Source organism: Sus scrofa, chromosome 2 (genome assembly GCF_054392235.1).
Source record: "Sus scrofa isolate SSC_HxYL_T2T_F1_AM1 chromosome 2, Sscrofa_HxYL_maternal_Yorkshire_Landrace_v2.0, whole genome shotgun sequence".
Lineage (NCBI taxonomy): Eukaryota > Metazoa > Chordata > Mammalia > Artiodactyla > Suidae > Sus > Sus scrofa.
Window position 1 is genome coordinate 94,553,398 of NC_139384.1, and position 27,308 is coordinate 94,580,705.

At 44.2% G+C, this 27,308-nt stretch overlaps 1 protein-coding gene and 1 long non-coding RNA gene across 10 annotated transcripts in view; both read right to left on the reverse strand.

The window, feature by feature from the left end:
• Positions 1 to 7,316, reverse strand: part of LOC146405583 (uncharacterized) — an 83,044-nt gene extending 75,728 nt beyond the window's left edge. For 2 of the 4 annotated variants that reach the window (XR_014838071.1, XR_014838070.1), the window contains exons 1-2: positions 7,209 to 7,316; positions 6,587 to 6,719 (exon numbers count right to left, since the gene is read on the reverse strand). This is a non-coding gene — a long non-coding RNA (uncharacterized LOC146405583). Of the gene's footprint in view, positions 1 to 1,602; positions 2,181 to 3,875; positions 3,915 to 6,586; positions 6,720 to 7,208 lie in introns of those variants that run through there. The other 2 variants (XR_014838072.1, XR_014838073.1) reach the window with 2 other exon arrangements.
• Positions 7,317 to 16,316: 9,000 nt separating this feature from the next.
• Positions 16,317 to 27,308, reverse strand: part of GCNT4 (glucosaminyl (N-acetyl) transferase 4) — a 29,577-nt gene continuing 18,585 nt past the window's right edge. For all 6 annotated transcript variants that reach the window (XM_013994902.3, XM_005661490.4, XM_005661489.4 and 3 more), the window contains exon 2: positions 16,317 to 20,903. In XM_013994902.3, coding sequence (XP_013850356.1) covers positions 19,514 to 20,903 — 1,390 coding nt within the window. In that variant the 3' untranslated portion in view covers positions 16,317 to 19,513. The remainder of the gene's footprint in view (positions 20,904 to 27,308) is intronic.

Genomic DNA, 27,308 nt, shown 5'->3' on the forward strand with positions numbered 1-27,308 from the left:
TACCCGTGGATTTCCTAGAACACGACAGATGATGACGAAGATGTCAGGAAGAGTCTTTTCCTTTTGATGTGTGATTAAGCTGTCGTCTCATGGAAGAATGTTCATACTCACAAACAAGGACCATTTAAGGTTCATTCTGTGAACTTACAGATGGGCTTTTTTCAAAATTGCAGAGTTCTCTCATAGCTTGGCTATCTGATCAGCTCTGTCTTTTGTTCATTTGGTTCATTTGTTTTCACCACAATAAAAAAAAAAAAAAAAACCACAGCCATTATTCAAATGTGAAGAAATGAAACAGCAAGAACTGATGTTTGAACCTTGGAAAATGAACATTTTGCTTCCCACTTGCTGCCTTCTAGCTTATTTAATCTGCTGAGAGCCAAAAGGCAAAATAAGCAATGTTTTCCTAGAACTGCCTCAGTTTCAGAAGACAAAGAAATGTCAGTTGTAGATTCAGTCACAGAAAGCAAGTCTTTATTGGGTGTTTACTGTGTGCCTGGCATACACAGAGGACACAGGGCTGAAGGAAATCAAAGGTGGTCCCTGCCTCACGGAACTTAAGTCTAGTTGGGGAGACATTTAAAAAAGAAAAATAAATTTAAAAATAGGGAATTCCAGAGTTCCTGTCGTGGCGCAGCGGAATCAAATCTGACTAGGAACCGTGAGGTTGCACGTTAGATCCCTGGCCTCACTCAGTGGGTTGAGGATCCGGTGTTGCTGTGAGCTGTGGGGTAGGTCACAGACGCAGTTCGGATCCTGCGTTGCTGTGGCTGTGGCGCAGGCCAGCAGCTGTAGCTCCGATTAGACCCCTAGCCTGGGAACCTCCATATGCCATGGGTGCAGCCCTAAAGAGATACACAAAAAACAAATAAAAAATAAAAAAATGTAACAACAATAAAAATAGGGAATTCTGGTTGTGGTGCAGTGGAAATGAATGACTAGTATCCACAAAGATGAGGGTTTGATCCCTGGTCTTGCTCAGTGGGTCACGGATCCAGCATTGCTGTGAGCTGTGGCATACTTCACAGATGTGGCTCAGACCCCAAGCTGCTGTGGCTGTGGTGTAGGCTGGCAGCTGTGGCTCTGATTCCTAGTCTGGGAACCTCCATATGCCTCAGGTGTGGCCCTAAAAAGCAAAGACGCTAAATAAATAAATAAAATAAAATAAACATATCATGATATATATAACTGTGATATATGCCAGAAAGGAAAGTAAAGTGGGGAGTGTAATTGAGACTTGGAGGAGGCATCCAGGCAGGCCTCTTTGAAGAAATGTTATTTGATCCAGGACTTAAAAGATGAATAGGGGAATGCCTGTTGTGGCTCAGCAAAAACGAACCTGACTAACATCCATGAGGACGCAGGTTTGATCCCTGGCCTCACTCAGTGGCTTAAGGATCTAGGTTTGCTGCAAGCTGTGGCTTAGGTCACAGATGAGGCTCAAATCTGGAGTTGCTGTGGCTGTGGCCAGCAACTGTGGCTCCAATTCGACCCCTAGCCTGGGAACTTCACACATGCTGTGGGTGTGGCCAAAAAAAAAAAAAGATGAATAGGAATCTCCAGTTATCTATTACTGTATGATAAACCACCCCAAACTTAGTGGCTTAGAATATTTTATTATGTTCAAAAGTTCTATAAGTTGGGATTTTGAACAAAACATGGTTGATCGTGGCTTATTCCTGCTCTACCATGTTTAGAGTCTCGGCCAGGAAAATGTGAGGGTCTGGGACTAACTCAACCAGTGGGGCTGGAATCATCTCTAAGCCTCCTTACACACACTGGCTGGGGTGTATTAGGCTGAAGGGTAGCTGCAGAGAAATGTCAAATCCTAATCCCCAGGACTTGTGAATATGACCTATCTGGAACAAGGCTCTTTTTAGTAGATGTGATTACAGTTAAGGACCTTGAGATGCAATCATCCTGGATTTAGGGTGGGTCCTAAACCCAGTAACTGGTGTCCTCATAAGAGAAAGGAGAGAGTTAAGGAGAGAAAGGAGGGGGAGTGACGTTACGATGGAGGCAGAGACTGGGGAGATGTGTTGACAAGCGAGGGACTGTCAAGGCTTGCCAGCTACCACTGCAAACTAGCACAGAGACATGGAACGGCTTCTCTCTTAGTGACTCAGAAGGCGGCAGTATCTGCTGACACCTTGACTTCAGACTTCTGGCAGATTTCAGAACTGCAAAGGAATGATTTCTGTTGTTTTAAGCCACCAAGTTGGTGGTTATTCATCATGGCAGCCATAGTACTAAGTTAGGTACCCGGACTGGGATGACTCAAAAGATGACACAGCTCCCCAGGGCCTCTCTGCATGTCTTCGACTTCTCCTAGTGTGATGACTAGGCTCTGTGATGGAGCTTCCGGAGAGCCCATCTCCCAGGAACATGACCTTGAGAGACCAGGGCAGAAGTTGCAAGCCTCTTCTTACCTAGCTTCACAAGTCACATGAAAACCCCTTCTGTCATACAGTCACCTGTCCAACCAGATTCAAGGAAAGGGGAGGGAGACCCCATTTCTCAGTTAGAGATGTGTGGAAAACTTTATGACTGCCTTCCAAAACCTCCTGAAGGAGTTAGCTGCCATGTGTCCCAGGGAGTAGAGGGGCTCAAGATCTGTACTGTCCATCCTAGAAGCAGCTAGTGTCATGTGGCTATTTAAATGTAAATTAGTTTAAATTTAAGTAAAATTAAAAATTCAGTTTCTCAAAAGGGAACCCTCTTACACTCTTAGTGGGAGTGTAAATGTGTGCAGCCACTATGGAAAACAGTGTGGAGTTTGCTCAAAAAACTAAAAACAGAATGACCACGTGATGTAACGATCCCCCTCCCGGGCATATATATACCCCAACAAAACTATAATTTGAAAAGGTACTTGCATCTTTATGTTCACAGCAGCACTACTTACAATAGCCAAGACATAGAATCAACCTAAATGTCCAGTGATAGAGGCCTGGGTAAAGAAGATGTGGTAATATATCCAATGGAATAGTACTCAACCATAAAAAGAATGAAATAATGCCATTTGCAGCAACATGGATGGATCTAGAGAGCATCATACTAAGTGAAGTCAGAAAGAGAAAGACAAGTACCATATGACATCACTTATATGTTGAATCTAAAATATGACACAAATCAACACACCTACAAAATAAAAATAGACACAACCGATATAAAAAACACCCTTGTGGTTGCCAAGGTGGAAGAGGGAAGGAGCAGAAGTTTGGGATTAGCAGATGCAAACTATTATGTATAGGATGGATAAACCCTAAGAACCTACTGTGTAACCCAGGGAACTGTATTCAACACCCTGTGATCAATCACAATGAGAAAGAATGTGAAAAATAATATATATTATGTAATTGAACCACTTTGCTGTACAGCAGAAATACATTGCAAATCAACTATACTTCAATACAAGTTTTTTAAAAAGAAAAAACATTCCATTTCTCAGACACACCAACCACATTTCAAGTACCTGATAGTTATGTAAGGCTAGTGGCTACCATATTGAACAGCACAGACACAGAGCAAGTCCATCCTTGCAGGAGGTTCTATTGGACAGCCTTGCCCTAGACTGAGGCAACAGTATGGGTCAAGGCTCTGAGTTGACAAAGAAATTGGCTTATAAGCAGAATAGGGAAAAAAAAAAAAATGAAAAGCTGGCTGTAAGGCAGGCTCTACTGCTGGTTTTTGCCACTGTGTGCTCATTGCACACCGAGCTCGTTAAGATCCTCACGAGGTGTTTGTGGAATCCAAGAACGGACGTGCAAGGCTGCTGTCTACCCTGTGCCCTGCCGGAGCAGGGTGGCCTGTGGGGAGATTGGACAGGTACACATGTCCAAGAGTTATTTTATTCTAAGTGAAATAGAACTTGCCTGATAGAGTGCTCTCTCTTTTGAATAGTTACAAGAGGCCTAAAAAGAAGCAGATTTATTGTGGTTAGCTGGTATATTTGTTCATTAAAGGTGCTGCTACGAGAGACAGAGATTTCAACATCACAAAGGCTTCATGGAATTAGACAGCTATTCCTCTCTCAGTTTGTTGCTGTTGTGACCGGGGCTACTCCAGGTCTCTGCTCGCAGAGCTCCAACCCCCGTCTTTACCCCAAGTTTCCTTGCTCAAAATCTATCTGCCACCTTTGGCAGGAATTAACAGAAATCTGTAAGTGAAAGAGTCCATAGATAAAGAAGGAGGCTACAAACGAAAAACAGATGGAAATACCTGGGACTAGGAAGGCAAAGAATCTGGAGTTCCTGTCGTGGCGCAGGGGTTAGCAAATCTGATTAGTATCCATGAGGATGCAGGTTTGATCCCTGGCCTTGCTCAGTGGGTTAAGGATCTGGTGTTGCCATGAGCTGTGGTGTAGGTCACAGATGAGGCTCACATCCTGAGTTGCTGTGGCTCTGGTGAAGGCCGGCAGCTACAGCTCTGATTCGACCCCTGGCCTGGGAACCTCCATATGCAGTGGGTGTGGCCCTAAAGAGACAAAAAAAAAAAAAAAAGGATAACCAGCAAAGACATACTTATAGCACAAAAAACTGTATTCAATATTTTATAATAACCTATAAGGGGAAAAAAATATATATATATATATCTGAATCACTGTGCTATGCACCTGAAACTAACACATTATAAACCAACTATACCTCAATTAAAAAAAAAAAAGTTTGTTCTCTGTTATTGCAGCTTTTTCTTTTTTTTGGACATTATTCAGCTGCTCCAAGGTGAATGGGAAAGACTTCTCCCCACCAAGGCAGAGAGACTCAGCAGGGTCCTTATGACTTAATTTGGCAACTTTGCAGTCATCAGGAAGCCAACTTTCTGTTAAGGCTTCCACCTTAATTATTATTGTCTACGAGGTCTGCTTCATCCAGCTATTGATCTGCTTTCTAGCTAGTAGACAAGAGGAAAGCAGAGACAGAGAGCTGCTGCCCCTCATGTCCTGAATGATCTCACCCCAAGATCCTTAACTCAGTCACCTCTGCAAAACCATTTCTTCAAATGAGGTCATATTTATAGTTACTGGGGTGAGGGCTTGGCCATGTGCTCAATGTCAGGACACTACATCCCACTGGCCAGTGCTCTGTCAAAGGACCACACCTACACTGCCAGGGAGGCTGGGAAATATAAACTTTATTCGGGGAGTTCTCACCATGGCTCAGCAAAAATCAATCTGACCAGCATCCACGAGGACACAGGTTCGACCCCTGGCCTCGCTCGGTGGGTTAAGGATCTGGTATTGCTGTGGCTGTGGTATAGGCTGGTGGCTACAGCTCCGATTCAACCCCTAGCCTGGGAACTTCCATACGCCACAGGTGCAGTCCTAAAAGGACAAACAAAATGAAAAAAACTTTATTTTGCAGGTAAGCACTGAGTTAGGAGGGTCCCAAAGAAAGAGAATCAGGAATGGCTTTCCTGACCTAAGAGAAGCCATTCTGTGATCTAAGCCTGGCCACACTGCATGCCTTTGAATGGATCTTACTAATTAATGATCTTAAGGCAATGAAGAAATGCAGGAACAGAGAAAAGGCAATCAAGCAAAAGTGCAGGGATAAAGCAGAGTCTCAGGTCCTCCTCAAGAGGTATTTATAATCGTCTATCTTCGAGTTCTGCAGGAACTCCATCCACCCAGATGGAGAAATCTGGAACATTAACCTCCTGACTTCAATCAACTAAAGCCTGGATTCTATTGACCTTTGCCCCATTCTATTCTGGTTTTCTGTTTGCTTTTGTTTTTGGCTACACCCAGTATATGGAAGTTCCCAGGCCAGGGATGGAGCCCAAACCACAGCAGTGGCCAAGCAGCCTCAGGGACAGAGCCGGATCCTTAAACTGCTGCACCAGAAGAGAACTCTTGCCCCACTTCTATTCCGAATTCTCCTCTGCTCAAGCCGCTTCATGAATATGCATGTACCCTTAGCTTTAAATGTCCCTATTTTTGCTGTTCAGAGAGACACTGCTTTGGAAAAGATCTCCAGGGTTCTCCTTGCTTCAAGTAATGATAAATCCTTCATTCATCCCATCTTTGGATTGGTTGTATCTTTTGGCTTGACACCCACTAAGAAGCGAGCCCAGTTTTCAGTAACATGGGGGGCGTGTGCTCAGCTGAAAAGGAGAGTTCTCTTAGTACGGAAGAAGCTGAGATGAGATGTGAGGGGCAGCAAGGATCCATCTCTGGCATCCTTGACTACACACGTGCATCTCCCACTAGCCCACTAACTCCTGGAGGAGAGGAAGTCAGTCTTATTCATCCACAATCCCTAGCATCTAGCATATAATAACCCATCACTGATTGTGTGCTATTGGGTATACATAATAAAAAACTGGGTGCTCAGTTCAAAGGTTGCTTTCTAATTCCAGCATCCTTTTCAGAAAGATTCATTTCCAGGAAGCCACACCTTCTTTACCCCTCTACTGGCTGGAAGCATGAGGGGACTTATGTCCAATTCGCTCTGAGATTCTGGTGAGGCTTAGAGAGAGAAACAAAAGAGTAGAAGTCCCCCAGAAGTCCCTCCATCCTCACCCCTGCCCTTGGAATTAACTTCCAAGTCAGTCTACCCTGAGCCTCCATCCATTTGTCACTTACAATTCAAGTGTTTCCATGGGTAGTGGCTCCAGCCGGGGACGTGTCTTCCTTGTGAGTTGTGATTCTTTGTATTTTCTTGTCTTTCCAGTTTTCAGGGTGATGGCTGCCTTGGGACCTCTGTTCTTCGAGGGACCTAAGAAGAGTTGTTGATTTTCAGTTCGCTCCGTTTTTTCTTACTGGAGATGAGGATTTAGAAACTAGATGGGGAGTTCCCGTCGTGGCACAGTGGTTAACGAATCTGACTAGGAACCATGAGGTTGAGGGTTCGGTCCCTGCCCTTGCTCAGTGGGTTAATGATCCGGTGTTGCCGTGAGCTGTGGTGTAGGTTGCAGACGCGGCTCGGATCCCACGTTGCTGTGGCTCTGGCGTAGGCCGGTGGCTACAGCTCCGATTCGACCCCTAGCCTGGGAACCTCCATATGCCGAGGGAGCGGCCCAAGAAATAATAGCAACAACAACAACAACAAAAAAGACAAAAGACAAAAAAAAAAAAAAAAAAAAAAAAGAAAGAAAGAAACTAGATGGATTGTTGGGGGAAAAACAAAAGGGAGAGAAAAGGTAAGGGACAGAAAGGACAGGCAGGAAGCACAAGGATGGGGACCCTTACAATTCAGAAGCCTCACCTTCCTAGGGTCACCCCACTTCTTCCATCCAGCCCAGGATTCAGCGAACTGGCCACCCAACTCCTGCTGCTGCTTAAGCCTCCAGAGCAGTAGTGTTCAATGCTGGCTGTTCATTAGAATCTGCTGGGGAGCTTTTATAGCTCCCTGAATCTAGCTCTCCTTTAATTAGAAACACCTTAGGAAGTTCTCATGTGCAATTGGTGTTGAGAATCGGTGATCTAGATGCTTGCTGCGCTAAGGGTGGTCCATCGACCAGCAGCATTGGCAACACTTGTTAGCTTGTTAGAAAGGCAGTATCTTGCACCCTACCCTAGGCCTGCCAAATTAGAATTTGCATTTTAACGAGATCCACACGGGATTTGTATGCACATCAAAATTTGAGGAATTCCCGTTGTGGCTCAGTTGTGGCTCAGCGGGAACCCAACACAGTATCTCTGAGGATGCGGGTTTGATCTCTGGCCTCACTCAGTGGGTTAAGGATCCCGTGTTCCTGTGGCTGTGGCATAGGCTGGCAGCGGCAGCTCCAAAGTGTCCTCTAGCCCGTGAGCTTCCATATGCCACAGGTGCAGCCATAAGGAAAAAAAGCCTGAGAAGCACTGACGCTGTGTCCTCCTATCCCTCCACTTCTGGTTGTCCTCACGAAGCAGCCACCTCCCTGGGAAGTGAACTGGGCATCCTATTGATCATATGATGGCCACGGAGAAGTTCAAAGCAGCCCGCATAGATGGTGTGCCTGCTGTGCTTCCCCAAGGATAATATATTCAAAATGGAGAGAATTATCACCCAGCGGGCGGGGTGGGGGTGGGGCTGGGGGCTCTTGTCTGAAACACCCACACTGGGTCCATCAGCTTCAGGGTCCACCAGAGTCAAATCAGTATAATTGCATATGCTGTAATTTTAAGAGTTGGAGGCCGGGGATGGAAGCAGGCAGGAGAGGCTTCAGCAAAGCAAATAAGACACAAGGCCAAGAAGAATGACAACTGGGAATAAGGAGGTGAAGCAAGGAAGCCAGAGAATGTCACTTGAGGGGGAGGAGGAGCACAGCAGTGAAGCTGGTGGATTCAAACAGAAGTGCCTGCGAGTGGGTGACTAGTGAGAGGAAATGCAACAGGTGGTCCCAAATCCTGACTCCCCTGGGGCCACAAGGATGCAGTCCTTCAGCCCTGGCTCACTGTGGACTTCCATCAGCTCTGGTTGCCTTTTTCCCTACAAGATCTCAGTGCTTTAAGGAATAAAATAATAATAGGCATGTGTCTGACCCTTTGCTGCTCACTAGGACTGGAGCATGAAGCACAGGTAGGATGCCGGGGCTAAGGCTTGGATTTTGGAGCCACACAGCCTGCATTCCAACCTGAGCCCTGCCACTTACCAGCTAGCGATGCTCAGCAAGTCAGCTGGAGTGATTTCTCATTTACAAAATAAAGATAATGGGAGTTCCTGCTGTGGCTCTGTGCTATGTGCCTGACTAGTATCCATGAGGATGTGGGTTCCACCCTGGCCTTGCTCATTGAGTTAAGGGATCCGGCGTTGCCGTGAGCTGTGGTGTAGGTCACAGATGCAGATCGGATCTGGCGTAGGCTGGCAGCTGCAGCTCCGATTAGACCTCAAGCCTGAGAACTTCCATATGCCACAGGTGAGGCCCTAAAAAGCAAAAAAAACAAAAAAATTAAAAATAAATTAAAAAAACACAAAACAAAAGAAAGGTGATACTGGTAATCCCCTCATAAGGGTAAATGAAAGAATGCGAAGCAAAGAGCAACATGCCTGGCATAGTGAGATGTGGACACATCCACATGTATACACGCATGTATATGGTATATTATTTAATGCAACATACATGTATATTACATAATACAAACAAGGAGCTGAGACCTGATTGTTCCGACTCCTCCTGTTTGAAGATTGTCAACCATTCCATGTTACCTCTCTAGGTTCCTTCAAGAGTGGTAAATAAAGGAGTTTCCACTGTGGCGCTAAAAAGCAAAAAAAAAAAAAAAAAAAAAAAAGAGTGCTAAATAAGAGTGAGAACACTAAAAAGGTATTTTAACCAACAATGTGCAGACCTTGTCTGGAGCTTGATTTAAACAAATGATGGATACTAAGACATATTTGATACAATTGGGAAATTTTGAAAATGGACTCAGTGTCAGCAGTTAGATTCATATTGAGGTATCAGGTCAAGACATCTACTATTGCCAATACCTATATTTTGATCTGTAAAAACAGTAATTCCATGTGGCTTAAATAAGAACAAAATATACATTTATCTACATCTTACCAGCACCAGGGCATAAAGCATAGTAGAGTGCAGGGGCTATGTGAAACAACACAACGTCTGGGATTTTCTTTTAAAATATTTCTAAGAAAAAAAGGATGAAGGAATATACAGATGAAACAAGATTGTCAAAATGTTAATAGTTGTGAGGCTGGATGGAGGAATGTGGGAATTCATGATGCCTTTCTCTCTACTTTGGTGTTTGCAACTTTCCATCATAAAATTATTTTAATGTTTTGTTTGATAGCTTTTGATTATGTATCAATTAGAATTCATGAACACAATGGAGAGAAACCCAGTTCAATCTTGCATAAACAAAAGGAAAGATGTAACTAGGCTATGTAACTAGGCTGTGACCAGAGGGCAGGGTAGAGCTGGTCTCAGCAAAGACTGGATTCACTGCCTTGAATACCCTGTGGACTCTCTTTGTCCTGCCCTATTTCTTCTCTGTTCCTTTTTGGCACATTAGCTTAACTTTGTTGGCTGGAACAAACTTGTCCAGGTGGAAGAGCAGAAAGCTGCCCTTGGCCAGTAGGCCCATATCCTTGGTGATCTTTTTTGTGATCAAAGAAGAACAAGAGGTGCTTATCCCCTGGGAGGAATTTGAAAAGTCCCAGGAACTCTGATTGGCCTAGTCGAGGTCATGTGCCCACACCTTCGACCAATCACTGTGGCTGTGAAGACCTATAATTGCACCCCCGCTACACACACTCAGGGTGGCCAATAGGGAGAAGGGCTGAGCAGACAGAAATGTCAGTGCCCCTTATCAAGTTTCTGGCGAGATGCACTAGCTATTAGATTACAATCAGTCTTTGATCACAGATCATGTCTTTTACCTTCCCAGTGTTTATCCCCCACCACCACTCCCAAGCCCCAGTTTCTATTTTAAAGTTTATGGAGCTAGGTGCAAGGCTTGCTGGGAAAAAAATCAGCAGTTTCTATCTTTTCCTCCATTTCCCTTCCTGGGAGGAAACTAGCGTCAGCTCCCTGATCTGGTTGTTTATTTGCATATATCTGAATGCTATTCTTAGACTGCTACACTTGATGTTTCAGTCCTAGGTGTTATGTATTGATACATGTCCACACTCGTCACCCCGTATTCACCCTTCTGTTTCCTCGAATTCCCAATAACGTATACAGTGTCATGTTGATTAGATGAATATTTAAATGTTACACGATTAACATTATATGATATGTAAACAGTATCTCCAGCTGAGCCACGGCTACACAACTGTTTGTTCCTCCTTTGAGTTCATAGTTTTTTTCCCATAGACATTCATTCAATCCCATTCAATCCCTAGTTCTCCAATGGTCTAATTTGCCCCTAAATATATACATTCAGATTTAGGAGGTATTCTATATGTTCTTCATTCCAAAAAAAATCTCTAAAGCTTTCTGACCGATTGCAATCTGAACCAGTTGCCACCCTCAGGGGTACCCAGCTCTGATCCTGGGATCTCCCTCCATCATCAGCCTCAGGGTCCCCTTCACCTCTTCCCAGGTTGGATTCCTTATTTCCTGCATGAGTGGTCTTCTCAACAACCGGTAGTGAAAGTGACTGTCAAACTGGATAAACAATAACCCTGAATAAAAAAATAATTAGAAGCCATTAAGACTAAAATAATGAGTGAAAGGATTGTAATGAAACTTAACATTCCATGCTGCAATTTTTTAAAAAAAGTAATTAAAAGTACTCTTAAAAAGAGAGGGGAAACTAATTTCCCTTCAGCAGATACATTTTGCTGAGTTTCCTTGGTTGACTTTTTTTCTTTTTTTGAGTTGTTCACTCGTGGTTGAAATAAAAACTTGGAAGCATTGTTGAGATGACACATAACTGTATCTATTTTACATTGGCATTTCCCCCAGTGGTTTGAAACAGTAAAAAGTTTGAAAGACACAGCTCTCTGTTTCAACTTTTTAATTTTTCAGGCGCATTTACATTAAAATGCTCATGAAAAGGAGTTCCCTTGGGGCACAGCGGGTTAACGACCCAGCATTGTCACTGCAACAGCTTGGGTTACTGCTGTGGTTCCGGTTTGATCCCTGGCCTGGGGAGTTCCACATGCAGCAGACATAGTCAAAAATAAAACAAAGTAAAAAAAGTACTCATGAAAAATTCCATCCAGGTAGATTCTGCCTCACCTTTGTTTAATATGATTAATACATAGGTTTAAACTTAGACTTCGTCACCATAACTTCATTTGCTTTTATACATTTTATAAAATAGTTCCAAAGAGGGCAGTAATATGGTTGAAAATAACTTTAGGAGGACCTCTAATGTAACAACTTTAGTCATTATTCAGAAAATAGAGATAGCTACCTTTTCAACAATGTAGAGAAAGCGTATAAGCAAAGCATATAAAGTATTTCTGGAATTCTGACCACAGCGTTTGGGGGTCTGAGGGTATATAAGGTTTTTTTGTTTGTTTTGTCTTTTTAGGGCTGCACCCTTGGCGTATGGAGGTTCCAAGGCTAGGAATCGAATTGGAGTTGTTGCCACTGGCCTACACCACAGCCACAACAACTCGGGATCTGAGCTGCATCTGAGACCTACACCACAGCTCACGGCAATGCCGGATCCTTAACCCACGGAGCGAGGCCACGGATCGAACCTGCATCCTCATGGATACTAGTCAGATTCATTGCCCCTGAGCCACGCTGGGAACTCCTGAAGCTATGTAAGTTTACTGCAATATTTGGTGCTTTCTAAATGCACATTTGGCCTAATGTTTACAACAGTGAAGAAATAATTTTCAGGAAAGATACCTTCACAGTGGTTCTCAAAGTGTGGTCCCGAATATCAACAGCCTCACCTGGGAATTTGTTTGAGATGCAAATTCCTCTCAAGATCCTCTCCCCCAACCCACCCCACTTAATGAAAAGTCCGGGAAAGGAGAAGCACTCCGTGTTTTAACAAGCCCTCTACCACAACATTTGAAAAGCACTGTCCTAGACAAACATTGTATAAATCAGGGATCATGTTCCATTGTTAGCAATAGAGAATTGAGGTAACAGTTGATTAAAGTACATGTCAGTTTTTGTCATCCACAAAAAAAGATTGGAGGTAGGTACGTTTGGATGGTCCAAGGGCCATATTTTTATTCTATCCTCACCTTATAACTTACATCCTCATGGTTTTAAAATGCCTGCTGAGGAGTTCCCTCTGTGGCACAGTGAATGAGGCTTGTCTCTGAGGCATTTCTGGTTTGATCCCTGGCCCAGTGCAGTGGGTTAAGGATCTAGCATTGCTGAAGCTGTGGCATATGCTGCAGCTCTGGCTCAGATTTGATCCCTGGTCCCTGGCCTGAGAACTTCCATGTGCCAGGGGATAGGGAGGAGCAAAAAAAAAAAAAAAAAAAAAAAAAAAGCCTGCTGAAATTCTAGCTATTACAAACACGTTCCAGGCAGTAAGAAAAAGTGAGGAAGATGGGAAGAAGGCAAGCTCGGTAAGTCACCTTTGAAGTGCATTCTCAGATGCCCCGCACAATGACTGCTGCGTTTTCTCATTTGCCACCTCTAATGGAAAGTGATGACATATTTAAGATCATTTAAAGATCAAAATAGAGTAAATATGACTCAGGCATCTAAAATGTAGCCAGGTGAGCATTGTCGATGTGGTTTCAGACACTTTGCTACATCACAGAGAACTTGAATTTTCTCTGAATTGTTTCAAATTCAAGGACACCACCAGCCTTTTTTTTTTTTTTTTTGTCTTTTTTTTTTGGGGGGGTCTTTTTTTGGCCTTTTCTAGGGCTGCTCCTGAGGCATATGGAGATTCCCAGGCTAGGGGTCTAATCAGAGCCATAGCCACTGGCCTACGCCAGAGCCACAGTAACTTGGGATCCGAGCCAGGGCTCACGGCAATGCCAGATCCTCAACCCACTGAGCGAGGCCATGGATTGAACCTGCAACCTCATGGTTCCTAGTCGGATTCGTTAACCACTGCACCATGACAATGGGAACTCCACCACTAGCCATTTTTAAAACAATAGCTATTAGCAGCTGCTAGCTGCAACCTTGTAGTTTCAAAGTTCCCTCTCTCTTCACAACTATATAATCATTTCAGACCCCAAGCAATCTTTGCTTAACAAAGACTCTTACTTTTTGCCAGCTTCAATCCTAATTCATGACAAACAAATATATATAACCTCGTGGTTGTTCGCCCTTATAAACTTCCCCCGTTTTGCAGTCCAGTGGAACACACTTCAAATACTTCTTGAATCTGCGTCTTCCTGGCTAAAGTCCTAACAACTCTGTAAGAAATGCCTCCTTGTTTCAATCAGGTCTCTGTTTCTGAAATTTTGGTTTACAAAAGGAAGGATGGGAACGAACATTTTATCATATTGCTGCTCAGAATAAAACCATAGCAGCCGGGGAGGATGAAGACTACAAGGAACTAGTAGCCTTTAGATCCTTTCTAGAATGGAGTCAGTCATCAAAATTTAACCTTTGAGAATACTATTCTGAAAGAATGCTTCACTAAGCAAACATCAAATGCTTTCTCTGACTGGTTAAAGAAAAGGCTAACTCCTTGCTTTAGGCAAAGGTCTTTGCTTACCTTTGAGAATCAGAATAGCCATTTATCAGAATAAATAAATACAATTTATTTCACATAGGTTGAGGTTGTAGTTGATATATACCAATGGGAGTGTCCAATACAATTCCTTGAGAGCATGATTTGCAACATCTATGAAAAGCAATAAATTAAAAAAAAATCCATTATCTTCAGGACTGTCATTCCTCTCATAAGGAAGTGATTCAAGGAAAGGAGATTTATGTAGAAAGCTGTTCACAGCACTGTTATTTATGACAGAGAGAGAAAAGCAGTTTACAATCTAAATGCCCTACAATCAAGGAAGGACTGAGTGAATTAAGGTATGACCATTAGATGGCCATAAAGATCATGCAGCAACATGGTAGTGATGGAAAATATATTGGCAGTGGGAAGAGACCAGAAAAGAATCCGGATAAAGTTAGAAGAGCAGTCAGAGAAGTATAATGGTTTTGTCAGGATGCTAGAATTAGGAATACAATTGGCTTTTGTTGACATTTCCCTTATTGTTCTGTAAGAAACAACGGCAACATCAACAACAAAAAAAGAAAAAGAAAAGGAAATTTACCTGGGTCATGGGCTGTGATTTTCTCTCAGATTCTTTCTGGGCTATTTGTCTTCTGCATGATTCAGTCCAAGATGCTCCCAGGATGGATGGTGCTTCTGTATGTGAAGGCCAGACCCAAGGTCGGGTGAATAGTCTTCCTGTGGTTTTTATCCACCCTCATGGGTTGACACACTGATCATCCGTCTCTGAAGCAAAGCTCAAGCTGTTTATTATGCATCATCATAGGAATTTTTTTCCAATAGTATTAAATTTGCAATCATCTACTCTCTTGCCAGGGTTTCCTCATAATCAAGTTTCATGAAACTAGATGCCAGTTGTCCTAGTTTATTTTTTTAATTCGTAAATTAATTTGTTTTTGTTTTTCAGGGCCACACCTGTGGCATATGTAAGTTCCCAGGCTAGGGATCAAAATCAGAGCTTCACCTGCCAGCCTATACACCACAGCCACAGCCACAGCACAGCAACACGGATCCAAGCCGTGTCTGCAAACTACACTACAGCTCACGGCAACATCAGATCTCGGACCCACTGAGCGGAGCCAGGGATTGAACCAGCATCCTCGTGGATACTCGTCAGTTCATTTCCACTGCACCACAACAGGAACTCCCAGTTGTCCTAATTTAGATGTAGATTTGTAGGCCCCAGGGGAAGATGTAAAATATGGAATTGCTAATCTGGGAATCAAGCTTATGGGTCTTCAATATGATGCTATATACCTACCCCATCCCAAACCCCGCCAAAACAGTTCAAATTCTTTCAGGAGATGACTGGATTTGCACAGTTGTTCAGCTCCGTGAGACCTTAGGTTAAAGCAGATGTTAATTTGTTTCATGTTGAAGTTTTCTAAGATGGCTTTACTCATTGAGACAGATTGTGATTAATGAACGTGACATGCATATTCCTTGCCAGGCTGGGGAAGCTGGTGACTCTTACGGCTTTAGAGAGGGTGACAGAAGAAAACCCACTGGCCATGGGGCGGATTTTCAGAGCAGGGGTGGGGCATGGAGATCGATGACGCCAAATACCCCTCAGCTTCGTAGAGCTGGAAAAGATGGTATTGTTCAGGCAGAGGGAAACTCATCCAGAATCATCCACCAGCCAAAACTGAGGATACCTTGTGTGCACCAGGATGGCAACCAAAGCAGGCATACTGGTTCAGACATAGTGGAGTTTCCAGGGACTGAGGGATGGGAGACGGCTCGACCACCCTAATGAGAACTAGCTTCCACGAAGCAAACAAGCAAACAAGAATATTTATCTAGGTAAATTCATTTTAGAAGGGAAACCAACCTGAAGGAGAATGAAGACAGAAATCCTGGATGAGTCTTTGACTTTGGCAGATTAAACAAACAAAAAGAGTTTGTATGAGATCCTGCTGTGTAGCACTGGGAACTCTATCATCTAGTCACTTAGGATGGAGCATGATAATGTGAGCAAAAGGAATGTGTACATGTATGTGTACACCTTGCTGTACAGTAGAAAATTGACAGCACACTGTAAACCAGCTATGATGGAAAAAATAAAAATCACTATTAAAAAAAGGAGTTGTGTGCTTCTATTCTGTGTTGAGGACACACACTGAATTACTGCCCCCCCCCCCCACGAAGGGAAATGAATGCCACTCTTCAAATATCAGGCAACTGTCCTCAATTGAAAGAGTCTCTGGGTCCAACGAGCACAACCCGGAACAGGAAACATCAGAAATTCCAGGGGTGTGGTTTTGGGAGCATGTTTTATTTTACAGTACTGAAGAATTAACATCTAGTAGCAGCATAATATAAAAATGCAACATGAATATTGATTTAAAACTCATACAATGGGAAATACATCTTTTGAAACTGGTTAAAAAAAAAAAAAAGCAAAAAACAAAACCCAAACAAAGTAGGAGTTTTAGAGACCAGTGGGTAAAAATATTAATAAAAGTCAAAGCTCATCCATCATCATCATCAACAACAGCTGTAACATACATGGGGTCCATTCATTCTACATCCTCCAGGAAGACTGTCGTTTTGTTTTCTCTGCAATATGTCAAAATATATAGGTATGTACAATATTCACATTCTGGAAGGCAAGAGAAGTCTTCAAATTTAACTCCCTAAATTTAAAGATCATATATATATATATATCATATATATTTCAATCATATATATATGTATTTCACTTAAAATAACCAAAACATTACAAATAGCAGCAATGGTAGTCTTTAAATATTACAATTTTACAGTAGATTATTCATACACTGTAGACACATTTGGGTCGTTCTCTCACTATTATCTAATTTAATTTACAAACTCTGAGGTTCTGGTCTCATTGCCAAATAACTTAGAATCTAGATTCAATAAATACTATGTAAAGAGTAGTTATAAAACACAGGCTCCAGGACATTCCCTAAAACCTTTGGGTATGATTTATGCAAAGGCTTTAGGGAAGAATCAGCGTGTAGGCCTGCAGGGACTCTGCAGGATTCCCAAGGCAAAAGAGAAGAATCTGACAAGCTCCCTGAAATATTAGGAGTTGCATCTTGAGAAATGTGTCTGTGGGGGAAGGCACTGCCACCTCTTCCTGGTGCCATGTTTCATTTAAATATGGCATTAAAGTGATTACCTGGAAAACTTCCCAACAAACAAGGGACAGACTCGTTTTTCACCAGGAGGCAAGACCCCAGGCCAGAATGTCAATATTTATTTTTCAGCATTTACACTGATGCTGACAAACATTAAAAAAAAACCCACAAGATTTCAACAGGACTTTGTGTATTTAAGCCTGGATGGTAGGAAAAGGATTTCTACCTCCACTCCTGATCTAAGCTACTGGACCAATGTGCTAATCCTAATTGGCCTAAAAAGAACCTCAGATGTGGTGACAGGGGTTTCTTAGTACCTGGACTGGGTTACAGAAGTTGCCTCTGAAATGATGGCTTCTTTTCTTATTTTGAAAAGGTACCTGGTTAAGTGTCACCATGGGGCTGGGTCTGTGCCTCACAGAACCACTGCTCACTGATATTTCAACAGTTTCTCTCCATTTTCAAACCACTTCATACACTCTTTCAATTGATTCTTACACAGAAACGTGTGAGGGAGCCCGGACACCTCCAGGTCCTCACTTGAGAGACCAGGAAAATGGAGGCTCTTGGATCAAGTGATTAGCTTATCACAGTCACACACACTGATGAACTGGTCATTTGAAGCACGGGGGGCGGCTGGGCGGGGGGTGGGAGAACAAATGAATTCATAAGAAGAAGAAAGGGAGCGAGAAGTGGTGCCACTTGATAGAAACAAGCAAAAGGCATTTCACACATAGAGCAGACGTTTAAAAACACATTTAAACACTTCAGTTTTCCATAGTCTCATACTGGCCTTGATTACTACATCTGTATGTAGTTACTGAAACATAAGATCACTAAGAAATTCTGACATCAGTTCCATGATTTCCCAGGAGACATAAAAATAGGATAGCCTGTTCTAAGGACCCCATTCTTGTCCCATTTCGCTTTCGGCATAATAGGTACATGAAAATATTTGTATTTTTGACTCCTTTGGTAGTTTCCAAAGTTGTAGGTTTTATAAAATGTCATGAATGAATATTCTTGCTATGTCCTTAGGAAAATTAGCTTTTTATCCCTTGGCTCCAAGCTGAGAAGACTGCAATGAACTTAGAGCTTTCATAAGTTTATGTGTAGACTTCACCTGACAGCAGAAGAAAACATTTTTTTTAGGTCTGCACCTGTGGTATATGGAAGTTCCCAGGCTAGGGGTCACATCGGAGCTGCAGCCGACAGCCTACACCACAGCCACAGCAATGCCAGATCCTCAACCCACTCAGCAGGGCCGGGGATGGAACTTGTGTCCTCATGGATACTAGTCAGGTTCATTACCACTGAGGAACTCCAGCAAACATTTGTAATGACCATAGTAATTAATTTAGAAAGCTGTCTTATTTCACACAACCTTTTCAAGACAATTCAGTAACTCTTAGCTTGATAGTTCCTAGAACAAAATTATACTGATTCCACTGTAAAAACACTCACATATAATGACATCCAGGAATGGACTTAGGTTCCATGTTCTGGAATGTGATGCTTTCAAACAGTTAATCCATTTTTCTTTTTACTCAGTAAAGGTGTTTTAGAGAAACAGGTGAATGAAAAAGGAGGCCATTCATGACACCACCATGTAACGTGATGGGCAAGTCATATAGATCCCTTTCTTCTTCTTCAGGTACCCGGTCCCCATCCCCCACCACCTCCCTAAGATTCATACACTAGAAATGCCCCGTCGGCAGAGCCTCCTGACCCTGCACTGAACGAGTGAGGCACCATGAGGTACGTTTGGCTTTGGCAAGCAGGAAATCGGACAATTCTTTGAGCTCCTCTGAGGTAGTATCGTCTCTCCTTCTAATATTCTAATGGTTAAGGAAAGTCTAGCTGAGTTAAGAGGCGAGTGGAGTGTAGGCCACTGTGCTGAAACACTACCCTGAAACTGGCGGTTAATACGGTGATACAATCACACCCACTCCAACACTTCTTCAGCAGAACCCTGACTGTTGTGTGGAAAACGTAAGGTTGCTGTGCGATTGGGGAAAGCCACTGTTCCTTGAGGGCACTGTGTAACTTATCAATCACCATTTGGACTTAATTCCCACATGTGGCTAAAAAAGTGCCTGGCATAGAGCAGGAACTGAATAGCTATCAGATGACCGACGGTTTAAAATCTCAATTTAATTCAGAGAGATTACAAAGCAAAACAAACATAAAACCACCCAATCACCCGAAGGGTGCAGGCTAAGGGTCACCAAAGGCCCGTCACGCTCCCTTGTGCGTGGGATTTTAGACATCTTTCAGACCATGAGAAGGTTAAACTCAAAAGGTACTGGCCACAGTATTGCATACAATCCCAGGGTAACTCCATTTATCAGACCCTGATTTCCATCATGTGTTCCGATGTGGTGGTGGGGTTTTTAACCATAAATAACTTTCCTGAAGACAAAGTGATCCACTCTCTCTGTTGTTCCTCAAGCTTTTCTGCCAAGCATTTAATCAAGACGGGGTCCACCTTCGAATCAAATTTATTAGCGAACCAATGTCCATCTTTGAGAAGCCACCTTAGTTCTGCTGCTCCGTAGATACACACACTTCGGAGGTGAGAGCCAGTACAACTGGGATAGAAAAGGCCTTCTAGATAATTCCATTTGACAAGACGGGTCTTACTCTGTAGGTCAGACACATCCTGGGCTGTCCTAGAAATCTCCCCGGGGATTCCTGGTACCCGAATTAAGGTAGCCCAAAAATGCTCATCAGGAGAGTATGTATCTTTAGACCAGGCAAAAAAGTCTTCCACAAGGGAACTGTTGAAAATATATTTAACAAATGCTTGACTTAAAACAAAATAAGCACTGCCAACAAATATCTCAATGTTATGAGGAGGGGCTTCTTTGGAGATGTTTGTCCTTATTGGTAGCTTCACATATTCATAAGGCACCTGTCTGAGCTCATGGTGATACATGAATCTTTCCATTTTAGTGCTAGGGGGTTTCACCGTCTCTAACATATTTGATCCATTGAGTTTCTTCAACTCTGACACTAATTTAAAGTTGGAATTCAGAGGGAAATCTTGCCCACACAGGTTGATAACATATTTCCACTGAACTGAAGACTTGAGAAGGTCTGACAAGCAATTTAAATCAGCCTGGAGTCTGGAAATGTGTGCATATTGCACCGTCTCTAATTTGGAAGCAATGAAGATATTGGAGAAGCACTTAGCTAAATTGTTCATGGCAACTTTGAAGGTATCTGTTGATTTATGGTCATAATGGATGCAGTAAACGTTGTGCTGGTTGTATATAGCATGGATTAGCCTCTCAACCATGATTGCGTCTTTGTGGACAACCAAAGAATAGGCTATGGGGAAGCTTTCCTCCTCCCTGGAAACGAGCTTTTGATGGTACCTTCGGAGGGCCTGGTAAATGTCACAGTCACTGGTCATTGCCACGACATCGTCATCATCCAAGTCGATGATGGTCCTTTTTCTTATTTCCAGACTCTTGCCGATTTCCAAAGGCTCCTGTTCATAGACAGCCGAGCAGTTAATCTCATACTCGATTTCGTTCTTCACATGCGTGTATCTGTTCCTCACAAAAGGCGAGGTGCTCAGCGAGTACTCAACCAGGTAAATGCCTCTCTGTGGAAAGAGGATTCTTCGCACATTTAGAAGCTTCAACAAGGAGAACAGCCACAGGGTGAGAAACAGGATGAAAACTTTCTGCTGTAGGTGGTATTTAAAACAACATTTGAATGTCTTCATTCTGTGTAGGAAAGCAAAGGAATAATTCAGCTGAAATATGATGAGAAAATTAGTTCAGTTCAGCCAATATCCACTGGGTGCCTACCGTGTGCCAGGCAGAATGCTGGGCCCAAAGATGATGAAAACACGGTTCTTGCCCTTAAAGAATCCAGAAGTAAGGAAATGGAACTATGTACAATGGTTGCATTTTGTCCGATCCTGTGTTAATTCTACCTACTTTTGAGAGATGCTGGTTACCGAGCAGAATGAAAATTAATGTTAACTCCTAAAATATAGATACTAGGTATCTTTTTTTTTTTTTTTTTTTAGTCTTTTTGCCTTTTCTAGGGCTGCTCCTGCGGCATTATGGAGGTTCCCAGGCTAGGGGTCAAATCGGAGCTGTAGCCACCGGCCTACACCACAGCCACAGAAACGCAGGATCGAGCTGCGTCTGCAACCTACACCATAGCTCACGGCAACACCGAATCCTTAACCCACTGAGCAAGGCCAGGGATCGAACCTGCCACCTCCTAATTCCTAGTCAGATTTGTTAACCACTGCACCATGACGGGAACTCCTAGATACTAAGTATTTTAACTGATTGTAATTCTGCTTCTCTGAAATACAAACATATATTGTATATCTTGGGGAGGGGTTGCTCTGGTTTGAGCAGAGGTCTAGAGAATTGGATATTGACAATAGGTCTTTGAAAGAGCAAATGATCCACCTGACGCAAAAAAAAAAAAAAAAAATGATCTTGATTAGATCTAGGTCTGAAGTCAAATGGGTAAAGCCCAGGGAATCTCACTACTATAGACTGAATGTCTGCATCCCTCTAAAATTTTTAAGTTGAAAACCTAATCCCCTATATGATGGTATTAGGAGGTGGGCTTTGGGGAAGTTTTTAGGTCATCAGAGTGGAGTCTGCATAAATGGGATTGGTGTCATATAAAGGAGACCCCAGCAAGCCCCTTGTCCTTTATAGCACGTGAGGACACAGTGAGAAGCTTGTTGCCTCTCAACCAGAAAGACACCTGAGCTCTCATCAGGTAAAGAATCTGCTGAAGCCTTGATCGTGGACTTCCCAATGACTACAACTGTAAGAAATATGTTTCTTTTGTTTATAAGCCACCCAGGCTGTGGTATTTTGTTACAGCTGTCTGCATGGACTATGACCCCTACCTTCATAAATAAGAGCAGTGGACAGCCACCCAAAGGAGTTAAGGTAAATCTTAGATACTGTGAAATTTTGTATAGATTTATACACATTTGGTAAACATGCACATTTCCCTTATTTATTTCATTAGCCCCAATTTCCTTGCAGGGATTAGTAATTTTTAGCCTTTAAGATGACAAGAACTGGACTCATTGAGAGTAGCTGGCGAGGGGCCAGTTTGACAAAATCTGTCAGTTTTATGTACCCACCTAGAAGAGCTCATGTGTGTGCAAAGAAGGTGGCTAACAAGGAGGTTCCCTGCCATGTCATCTGTTCAGGCTAAAGCATGAAAACCACAGAAGCATCCTACAGGGCACTGATTAAAAATTTTTTACACCCACACTGGGTAAAAAAGCCCAGGATGAATCTGCACGTGCCCTTGTGGAACAATCCTCACCACAGATTGTGCAATAGAAATAAGCAACATGCCGACCAGTGTACAGTGAGCTCACGTGTGTGTCTAAAAAAGACTATACATACCCAGGCGTCTACATGCAAAGAGCACGTGTTGGCAGACTTTTTCTTTTCTCTGTCACAGCTCCTTTGCAGTTGTAGCGGGAAAGCAGCCACAGACTGGGTGTAAATGAGTGACTAGCGGTGTGTTCTGATACAATTTTATTTACCAAAATAGGCAGCTGGCTGGATCTGACCCACAGGCCAGTATTTCCATGTCTTTATTTCTATAGAAGTGACCCCAGGAAGAGGAGTTACTTTGCAGAACGGGGTGGGAGGGACTGAGGAACAGGGGTCTGGTTAGGGAGGGAATTTACTTATCACCAAAGAGCCTTTCAGACTATTTGAATATTAAAGACAATAATATTACTTTATCAGATAAAAAGAGACTCAATAAGGGAAGGGCATTGCCTGGGCTTATTTGGGGAGGAGCAGGATAACGGGAAATCCGGGGAAGTCCTACCCCAAGGCTTGAGGAACAGGAGGGCTGGCCAAGCTCTGAGGGCTGATTCCAGAGGTTCAAATGCTAAGAACTGAGGGAGTTCCCCGTGTGGCACAGGGGAAAGGAACCTGACTGGTATCCATGAGGACATGGGTTTGATCCCTGGCCTTGCTCAGTGGATCTGGGATCTGGTGTTGCCATGAGCTGTGGTGTAGGTTGCAGAGGCAGCTTGGATCCTGTGTTGCTGTGACTGTGGCGTAGGCTGGCAGCTGTAGCTCTGATTTGACCCCTAGCCTGGGAACTTCCATATGCCATGGGTGTGGCCCTAAAAAAAAAAAAAAGACAAAAACAACGAAAAGCCCACAAATACTAACAATTGGGAAGGTCTGAGGAGACCACAATTTCCTTACACATCTCAAAAAATCTTCTTTTTTTTTTTTTTAGGGTCGCACCCACAGCAAATGGAAGTTCCCAGACTAGGCACTGAATCACAGCTGTAGCTGCTGCCTTACACCAACTGGCACAGAAACTCAGGATCCAAGGTGCATCTGTGATCATAGCTCACAGCAAAGCCAGATCCTTAACCTACTGAGCATGGCCAGGGATCGAACCCACATCCTCATGGATACCAGTCAGTTTTGTTACCACTGAGCTGTGACGGGAACTCTACACATCTCAATAAATCTTAAATGATGGCATAATCATTGTACCCAATTTTCTTAGAAAGACTTAGCAAGAAATCTGAACCTGATTTACTTTTGTCAATTTCCTCTATACAGTTTGGCTGAAAAAGCTCTCCCGGGAATGACACTCTCATTTACCTTCACTTGAATTACTCTCCTTCAAAGAACAGCATCTTATTTAGCAACAGTGAACTGTCCTGTAGCACTTGTGTCCTCTCTGCCACACCTCAGCCTCTCCTCTGCGGGTTTCCCCAGGGTCCTAGTCTTGGCTTACTTCTGCTCTTCTCACAAAAACTCTTCCTTGCTTTCTGGATTTCACCTTCCACCCATACAAAGCCAACATCTTCAGCCTGCACCTCTTGCCCAAGCTTCTGACATGAATACGCAGTTGCTCAGTGGACTCCACTAGAGAGCCCACGAGACTCACCTCAGTGGGTCCGTCAGGGAACGTGACATCTTCACCTCTCCTGTGTTTTCTGTCTCAATTTATGGTGAGATCATGCACACAACGACCAAGCTTGAAACTTGAGAGCTGCCCAGTGCTTCCATTTTCCATACATCCACACAACTGTCTCACAAATATGCCTCAAATTCACCCCTTCCTCTCCGTGCTCATTACCAGGTCCAGACAACATCTTTGCTGACTGTTATCCTCACACTAACATAAAGGGACAAAAGCTTCAGTGCCTGGGGATAAGCTGCTGACTTCTCACCAGAGCTGGGAAGAGGCCAAAAGCCCTTCTTAAGATTTGACAAAAGGTCCTTCTCACCCAAGGGCTTGCACCTCTGCCCCAATGCTTTCAGTCAAAGGCATTTCTGTTTTTTTTTTTTTTTGGCTTCTTATGGCCGCCCCCAGCTAGGGGTTGACTCAGAGCTGAGGCTGCTGGTCTACACCACAGCAACAGCAGCAAGGGAACTGAGCAGTGACTGTGACCTACACTGTAGCTCAGAGCAATGCCAGATCCTTTAACCTACTGAGCGAGGTCAGGGATAGAACCCACGTCCTCATGGATACTAGTTGAGTTCACAATGGGAACTCCAAAGGCACTTCCGGCTGTGATGAACAGGTGAAGAGGCTTTACCTGGATTTAGGACAGAGCAGAACTGAAGGGCTGCTTATTTCCCCTGATGTTGAAAGCTTCCTGAAGACAGATGAGCTTTGCCCCTTAAAGATGCCTGGTATAGAAGGAAAATCAGAACGCAAGGCACCTGAGCTGTCCCGCTTTTCTCCCCGTCTTCCTGTAGAATTAGCTCTCGTCCCTGGCTGGTGAAGCACAGACGTGGGACCCAGAGATAGCTCCCACTGACTCCTGCCAGTGCACCTGCCACCTCTCCTTCCCGAGGTGCCCTGAGACCTCCCCTCTCTGGGCAGGCAGCCAGGGCCTCCGGGCTCAACTCAGACTGTCTAGGCACCAGGCTGGAGTCAGGAAGTGTGTGCTCCAGGCCTTCTCAGGAAGGCAGGAAAGCATGGGTGCAGAAGGTTAGATGTCACCATTCCCAGCCTCAGCTTTTCTCTGCACAGCCTCTGAACGACACCCACGGCCCCTCCCAGCCCAGAGAATGCTGGCATAAACTCATTGTTTCAGAATTAATGCCCAATGCCCCCGTGTAATGCTCTTTGTTAATGGTATCTTTTTTTTAATTTGTCTTTTTAGGGCCACATCTGTGGCATATGGAGGTTCCCAGGCTAGGGGTCCAATCAGAGCTGTAGCCACTGGCCTACACCACAGCTACAGCAATGTGGGATCTGAGCCTTGTCTGCAACCTACACCACAGCTCATGGCAATGCCAGATCCTTAACCCACTGAGGGATGGAACCTGCGTCCTCATGGATACTAGTCAGATCCGTTTCCACTGAGCCACGATGGGAACTCCAGTATCATTATTATCAATGTAGACTCACTCCATGAAGAGTTGTTACTTAGGGCACTGTTCTACCAGGGGCCAGGAGCCACCAGGGGTGGCGGTGGGCAGGGGACTGGCAGCTCCTCACTGTGGCACTGCCTCCCTCCTCTGCCATTTGCAGCCCAGGCCGTGGACAACCCACAGACCCCAGGTTTGGAGGGATGGGAATGATCTCTAGAGGCCTGACCCTGGTCTGACCGGAGCTGGCTGGGCTAAGGCTGGCAATTACACTGACCATGTGGTTCCTAGAAAAACCAGAGCAGCAACGCCATATTCTGCAAACACCCCGCCCTGGCTCCTTCCCTCTTAAAGGCTCACAGGCAGAGGGCAGACAGGTGTTCTGCTGCCAAGGCACAGTCTTACAATTACATTAGAAAAACGTGCCCACCCCTGGGAGAAGGGGTACTGCCCTCCCACCTGACTGGGCAGACAAGGAAGCTGGCCTGCTGTGGAGACATCACCACACGGGTGCAGGTGCCCAGTGATGAAGTGGAACCAAGAAGGAAATGACAGCAAAGGGGGTGGGGGGAGTTTCCACTACATCAGCTCAGGTCTATTTGGATAATTCAATAAAAACCCAACAGGGATCTGGAATGAAGCCTTTCCCCCAAAACCGTCTTCTTCCCCTCCTCCCCCACCCCCACCTCCCAGGCACTGTTTACAGCTTTAAAGGAAACAGCAGGCTCGCACCAAGGTAGGCCCCAGCTAAGTGGTTATAATTGCGTTCAGGCCTAAATGGCCACAGCCATTAGCAGCTCTTCAAGGACCGCTCCTTAATCAGTGATTTTAAACCCACGACTATCACTGACGTACATGCCTCCTGACCCAGGGCTGCAAGAAGGGTGCACGGGAAGGAGATGGAGAGGAATGGCCTGAACGTGGTTTAGCTGAGGCACCAAGATCAACGGACCCTCTGTCCGTGCGGCAGATGGGGTGGCCTCTGCCCCACCCCCTCCCTACACGCCTGCCTGACTTTCCAGAAGCTCCCACAGCTTCAGGGTGGGAAGAGAAGAGAATGCAGGGGGAGGGCTTCAGGATGCCCCGGCCCCGGGCCTGAATCCCTGGAGAAGCAGTGGCTCTAAGACTGATCAAACTACCCTCTCGAGCCTGGTTTTCTCGTCTCAAACTGGGGATGAGAAATGCCCTCTCTAGTGCTGTGAGCGCCCTGGAGTCTGTGGGAAAGGAGGTACCCGCAGAGCTCCCCCTCAGAGCACATGGCAGGCCTTTTCTTTCCCCCGTGCCAGTGTACCTGACTCCAAATCTTGTGGGTTTTTGGTTTTTTTTTTCCCCACTTTCCAGTATATTATAAGGACCTGCTGATTTTTTTTAAAGAAAAGAATCCACTATAGAATTTTATGCAGACAATGTAAAGGAAATGACTTTCACTCTTCTGAGCAAAGGAGGAGCTAGAAAGTCACGAGGAAGGATAAAGTGGCCGAGAGACCAGACTTTGTTCCAGGCTAAGTGGGAGGAAGCGGCAGCCACTTATGGTTCTGGTCACACAGCGGGGCTCCAGCTTGTAGGAGGCCCCTGCAGGAGCCCCTCAACCTCAACCTCTCCCTATCTCTGTGTCCCCATCGGTAAAAGGCTGTTAATAAGAGTATCTATTAATAAGAGTATCTACCTTGAAGGGATTTTGAGGTTAAATGAGGTAATGCATGCCAAGTGCTTTGGCACAGTCTGTGTCCTGACAACCTGGTTAATGCTGGTGTGGCCTCCTCTTCCTCG